The 7,054-nt window shown below is 38.7% G+C and overlaps 1 protein-coding gene across 1 annotated transcript; it reads left to right on the top strand.

Moving 5' to 3' along the window:
- The first annotated feature begins 210 nt into the window (after nucleotides 1-210).
- Nucleotides 211-1,666, top strand: LOC143809595 (uncharacterized). Its single transcript, XM_077292640.1, has 2 exons — nucleotides 211-287; nucleotides 380-1,666. Exons 1-2 carry the CDS (start codon nucleotides 252-254, stop codon nucleotides 776-778), a joined length of 435 nt encoding a protein of 144 aa, XP_077148755.1. The 5' UTR covers nucleotides 211-251; the 3' UTR covers nucleotides 779-1,666.
- The last annotated feature ends 5,388 nt before the right edge of the window (nucleotides 1,667-7,054 follow it).

The raw sequence follows: 7,054 nt of genomic DNA on the forward strand, positions 1-7,054 counted from the left end.
AGAGGGGAATCCTATCACTGGCCATGGAGGCTACAGAAGGATTGCATCTTCCATGTACAAAACACATTTTCTAGCTTCTTCTTACTGACATTTCTGCTCCTAGCACTTAGTGGGATGGTTAGCGATATGGCGATCAGTAGTGCCGCCCTGTCACATCCTCTCTGTACGGTTATGGGAGATCCTTATATTTGGTTCTTTTCTCTACAGATGATATCACACCGGAGGAGGCATTCAGAAGACTGGCCTTCTGTATGAAGTTTCTGCCGTCACCCCTCTACAAGATGGAGGTTAGTGAGAAGACTATACCGCTGCCTGTAATTTTACAAGGGTGTATAGGAATGTCTTATTACATGTGTAACTTAATCTGCTGTCTTCTCAGCGCCTCATGCCGACCAGCCCAGAAGCCCAGAAGAAATATACAACAAAGCATGAATATGAAGAGCAGCCTGCACCATCCATGAAGACCAGGATCACAGAACAAGAAGCAAGGGCAATGCGGGCTAAAGTACTGTGTATGGACCTGGATGAAGAGCAGGGAACCCAAAAAGAAGAAAGGAAGAAAAAAGAGGTCAAAATCACAATTAAGATCGGCGCCAGAAGAGAGACCACAACAGAGGCCAGAAGAAGCAGCAGGACAGAGGCCAGAAGAAGCAGCAGGACAGAGGCCAGAAGAAGCAGCAGGACCACGCAGTGCCACATCCTCCAATATATCAACCAGTATTTGAGAGGAAAGAAGAACATCATCTGGACAATCCTGCTAGGACCTCTCAGCCGGTAACATCATATACGGCAAATACTGGGAGGTAAGTATAAAAAAGAATAGTAATAAGAGAGGTATAATAATATTAGAGCAGCAGTATATTAATATTAGTAGGAAAAACTGTAATAGTAGCTATCATAGTAGTAACAAAAAGTAGTAATTATGGTAAAAAATAGTAGAAATAAAAATGTAAAAGTAATAATATTAGTAGTTATAGCAGGTTTGATGTAGCAGTAAGTAACATAGGGACCTTATTATTGGTAGGGGCGAAGCATTAATAATAATTAATAATATAAACAATTAGTTACAGTAGTATAAATAGGATATAGAGACGTAGTTGTCATAACAAATTAGTCAGCTAGTATTAACCACTATTCTATTAATATAACACAATGTACACATTTTATAGAATTAGGCGGTTTGATCCAGGGTTCTAGAACTGATCGCCTTTTCCCGGGGTCAAGAAGGAATTTTTCCCTTCAGACACAGATTGGCTGAAAGTGTCCAAGGGTTTTTGCCTTCTTCTGGATCAAAAGCATATACATAGTATAGCAGTAATATTTATAGTAAAAAATGTACAATAGTCATTTTATAGTAATAGCAAAAAATTAATTAAAGCTGCAATGGTAGAATACTTATAATAAGGAAGAAAAAGGACAAAAAGCATAAAATAATTATAATTAGAATGTTAGTAATACGCATATAGTAATGATTTTAGTTTTCATATTAAAATAAACATTACTTCGAATAGAAACAATGATAATAATAAATAAATAATATTAGATAATGTGGGAGGATAATAATAATCATAGTATTAGTAGTAGGGTTTGATCCAGGGTTCTAGGACTGATCGCCTTTTCCCGGGGTCAAGAAGGAATTTTTTCCCTGAGTCACAAATTGGCTGAGTGTGTCCAGGGTTTTTTGCCTTCTTCTGGATCAACAACATTAGACATAGGGGCTTTATTAATACCGGTTAGTATAGTGTTAGTGTAGGGTCCCATCTGAAGAGGTCGCCTTGTCGTTGGCAGATGGGCTCGCACAATTTGATCAAAATGTGCGCTAAGAACCTCACGTTTCTAGGAGCTGTGTAATAAATATGGCCGTTTACATATTTGCGCTGGCAGAATTTTGTTGCCTCTTTTCTTTCTGCTTTTGCATTGCGACTACAGCAGCTGCTCCTGCACATTTATTTCAGTTTGTTTGTGTTAGTTTACTTTCTTTCTGGATTAACACCTTTAGACATTATGACCTTACGACTAGTTAGTAATAATTTAAGTACGGATGTAGGGTAAAATTGGTGAGAATTTTAGATACTGAGAGAAATTATGCTACAATTCGTGTTATTTTATGTTTTTAAGAAAACCACATTCACACGTTTCCTTTATGCTTCCAAGTTTGATATCAAAGGCACCATATGAACATTTATATTCATGTTCAGCTTTTGATTCTTAGCTAGGTCTGCCTGATCCCTACAGAAATGTCAGTAGTAAACGGACAAACCTCACATGTAACACCCATTGTCCGATGCATAACTGTAACAAGTAACCATATAGCCCAGCGCTGGAGTTATACTCTACACTGTCTTCACATTCAGAAGTAGGACACGAAATACTCTCCTCTATCTAATATGTCTTACCCTCCACAGTTCTGGATTGAAATGGGCTGTCTGGTGTATAGCGCCACTCTTCTCTTTAGGCTGTGTTTGGTATTGCAATAATAAATGTAATGTAATTCAAAGGAAGAAAGAATAAAATATATGGAATGAAGTGGTAGTTCCAGCTCCTTAAAATTCAAAGTCTTTATTTTCCAAGTTAAAACTTCATAGTCATCTAAGAATCCTTGTACATCATGGACTTTGAATTTTAAGGAGCTGGAACTACCACTTCATTCCATATATTGTATCCACTGCACGTCGGGTCAGGACGAGTTCCGCGCACCTGTGGTATCGGTGAGCTTGCAGAGGCTTAGCCTCTTTTTCTTTTGTTTTACTAAGAAGCAATAAACATTGCTGGACGAATCATCAGCAATCTGAAATACGCAGGCAATTTAATATTGATAGTAACAATGTTAGCCGGAGTATTACCACAGCAGCGCGTGTTACTTCATATAAGCAGCAGAATCCAACGTAAGGCAAACTGTGTTTAATATATGCAGCTTGAACTGGAACAAAATAAGAAAGCTTTGACAGTAACTACCGATATAATCTAGTCCATGTAACACATGTCTCTCTGTGAAGGAAAACAGCAGCAGAATGATGCAATCAGTGAGTGTCCTGTGACCTTTTTTTTTTTTTTATACAAACTTTAACAATCACAGCATAGCTGACAAATGAACACTCATAGACATTCAATGCAGACTACAACAGGAATGGAGTTGTTGCATTTAAACTTATTCCAACACCCCCACTCAACAACTGCTTATCCTGTTAGTCCCATTGCAGTTCTGAATTCTTCAAACTTGGCTCTTGACAATGGCTTTGTCAAAACATCTGCTAACATCTTGTCAGATTCACAGTAAACAAACTTTAGAACTTCACGCTCTACTAAGTCACGCAAGTGATGATGTTTAACATCAATGTGCTTTGTTCTTGCACTTATCCTTTCACTGCTGGCGAGCTTGATACATCCTTGGTTGTCCTCATAGATAACAGTTGGTTCAGCTAGTGGTTTGCCGAATTCTTCCAAAAGTTGCTTCAACCAAATTAACTCTTGACTTGCATGAGCAGCTGATGTATATTCTGCTTCTGTAGAAGACAATGCAACTGACACTTGTTTTCTACTCGACCATGAGATTGAAGTGTGTCCTAACTTGAACAAGTAACCACTTGTTGATCTTCGATCACTTGAGTCTCCAGCCCAATCTGCATCTACATATCCTCTGAGAATTAGATCTCCTGATGCAGAAATCTTTAGACTTAACTCTTGGGTTGCCTTAAGATACTGAAGAAGTCTCTTAATTGCATTCCAATCTCTTTGGCGTGGCTTGCTTACACGTCGGCAGAGAATTCCCACTGTGGCTGAGATATCTGGACGGGTTGTGGTTGCTATGTATAGAAGTGCCCCCACTGCTTGTCTGTAACTGTCATTTGTGGGTAGCAGATCTTCTTCTCCTTCCAATTTTAGGTAAGATGGATCCATTGGAGTTGATATGCCTTTGGCTTCTGACATTCCAAACTGGTTTAGAACTGTGGAGATTTTAGAATTTTGATTAAGAAGAAAACTTCCATCTTCCTCTCTCTGGATTTGGATTCCCAAATAGTATGTCACATCTCCAAGGTCCTTGGTCTCGAAATGCTTGTTCAGAATTTGACCTAGTTTTGAAATTTCTCTCTCTTCTTGATGCGCTATTATTACATCATCCACATATAGAATAACATACATCCAATCTTGTGATACACCTTTTGTATACAAACATGGATCCGCTTGAGACCTTTTAAATCCTTCGTCGATTAACACTTTGTTCATCTTAGTGTTCCATGCTCTTGCTGATTGCTTAAGGCCGTAGAGAGATTTTTGCATTCTGCAAACAAGGTTCTCTTTACCCCTTTTAACATAGCCTTCTGGTTGAGTCATGTACAGCTCTTCTTCAATGTCTCCATGTAGAAAGGCTGTTTTGATGTCAAAATGTCTTACTTTCATCTGCTGAACAGCAGCTATGGATAATAAAGTTCTGAATGTAGTTTGCTTGGCAACTGGAGCAAAAGTAGCATCATAATCTTCACCATATTTTTGTGAATATCCTTTTGCGACCAATCTTGCTTTAAAACGGTGAATATTACCTTCAGAGTCATATTTGTTCTTAAAGACCCACTTACATCCAATTGCTTTCTTGCCTTGAGGTAGCTCTGTGAGCTCCCATGTTTTGAGCTTATGAAGGGATTCCATTTCTTCATCAGCAGCTTTTATCCATTTTTGCTTCTTATGAATAGGCAGTTTTTGCATTTCCTGCCATGACTGTGGCTCTTCTTCTGGAATTGATCTGACCATATAAGAAAGGCGTTTAGCTGGAATTCCTTTATTTGATCTTTCTGATCTTCTGATCTCCTGAGGTTGGCTTGGTTCTTCTGTTTCTTTTTCAGTACTTTCAGAGCATATCCAGACTTCAGTATTTTCTTTGAGATTCTCTTCAATGTCTGGAATCACTGACTGAAATTCTTGTTCCTTAGGTTGAATTATTTGCGTAACCTCATGAAATTTGAGCGATACTGAGTTTTCATCAATCACTACATCTCTGCTGATTGTTACTGTGTTGGTCTGTGGATGCAGGATTCTGTATCCTTTCTGAGTTTCACTGTACCCCACAAGAACTCCTTCCTTTGCATGAGATTCCCACTTAGAACGTTTTTCTTTGGGAACATGCACAAAAGTTTTGCTTCCGAATATCCTGAGATGCTTCAGGTTGGGCTTCTCACAGTTCCATAACTCATATGGAGTTTTACTTGTAGCTTTACTTGGCAGTCGATTTTGAAGATAGGTAGCAGTCATGATGGCTTCTCCCCAATATGTTGTAGGTAGGTTTCCATCAAATAGCATACTTCTTCCACTTTCACAAAGAGTTCGGTTCTTTCTCTCTGCTGTGCCATTCTGCTCTGGGTTGTATGGAACGGTTGTCTGGAACACGATTCCATTCTTTTTCAGGATGGTTTGCACTTTACCACTTGTATATTCAGTTCCATTATCTGCTCGCAGTACCTTTGGTATTCTTCCAAATTTGTTAAGAACTGCAGCAAGATATTCTTCAAGTTTCTGTGGAACTTCATCTTTACTTTGAAGTAGGTAAGTAACAGTATATCTGGAATAATCATCAATGAATGTGAGAAAATATCTCTTCTTGCTGGGAGTAAGAACACTCATTGGACCACACACATCTGTATGTATCAAATCCAGTATCTGTGCAGATTTAGTAGTGCTTACTTTAGGAAACGATTTTCTGGACATTTTCCCTTTTAGGCAACTTGTGCACTTCATTGTTTGATTACACTGGTTGATTGCAATACCATTTGCAAGTTGAGCTAGTTTCTTTACTGCTTCTGGATCTCTGTGGCCTAGGCGTCTGTGCCACACATGAATACAGTCCTTATGAAAATCTTGTCTAGCACTGTAAACAGTTTCATTGCATTTCAGCTGATAAAGTTCATCTTTGATTTTTCCTTCGGCAAGGGTATGACCCTTCTTTGAAATGATGCATCTGTCATCCTTAAATGTAACTATATTTCCTTGTTGTGCAAGCTTCTTTACAGATAAAAGGTTACTTTCAAGTTTGGGAACATACAGCACGTCTTTAACTGGGATTTTTCTGACTTGTGCTGAGGATTGAACTTGACAATGGAAATAACCATCTCCTATTCCTTCTGATGTCATATAGTGACCATTAGCTAAAATTACCTTTTCAGACTTGCTTTCATCTAGATTAATGAAGAAATCCTTATCACGTGTCATGTGAGCAGTCGCTCCAGAGTCAATACACCAAACATGGTTTGCATATGGGCTTGTGCTGACCCCAAATGCAGTCGCAATACATGCATCTTCCTTCTTTACAGCTGTTTTAACCTTTTGATGACTGTCCTGCTTTTTAAACTGATTCATTCTTGCTTTCCACACTCTGCAGTCTGCTTTAAGGTGACCAGGCTTTTTACAGACAAAACATTCACGAGTTTCCTTTAAATGACTCTGAGCTTTAGAAAAGTACTGTGTCTTTAATGCTGTTTCTGCTTTGCATATATTATTGCTAATAGTCTCTGACTTTCTCTTGTATTCATCTGCAAGTTTCCCTTTCACATATTCTAGTGTGAGTTCATCATCTGGTCTGGCATCTAATGCAGTCACAAGCGTGTCATAACTTTCTGGAAGACCACTTAATAGTAATGCAGCAACATGAAAATCTTTAATTTCTTCACCAATACCCCTTAGGCGCTCCACAATCTCTAGGGTGTTTCTGATATAGTCCTGCATATGCTGGCCATCACTTAATTTAGACTGATACAGCTTTCTCATAAGATATAGCTTATTGCTGAGATTTGACCTTTCATGCACTTTCTGTAATTCTTCCCACATTTTCTTTGCAGTATCACATTTGCATACATGTACAATCTGGTTATCATCTATGCTGAGGGAAATAGTGCTTTGTGCTTTCTGATCAGTCTCTAGCCAATCACCCGGTACTGGGTCAGGCACAGGCTGTTCAATACATTTCCATGTACCCTCTCTTATAAGTAACATCTTTACCTTGAATTTCCAGGAGCTGTAATTGTGATTTGTGAGACTTGGCACTGTGTACTTCACTGCATTCCTTTCT

The sequence above is a fragment of the Ranitomeya variabilis genome, chromosome 2 (genome assembly GCF_051348905.1).
Source record: "Ranitomeya variabilis isolate aRanVar5 chromosome 2, aRanVar5.hap1, whole genome shotgun sequence".
Classification (NCBI taxonomy): domain Eukaryota; kingdom Metazoa; phylum Chordata; class Amphibia; order Anura; family Dendrobatidae; genus Ranitomeya; species Ranitomeya variabilis.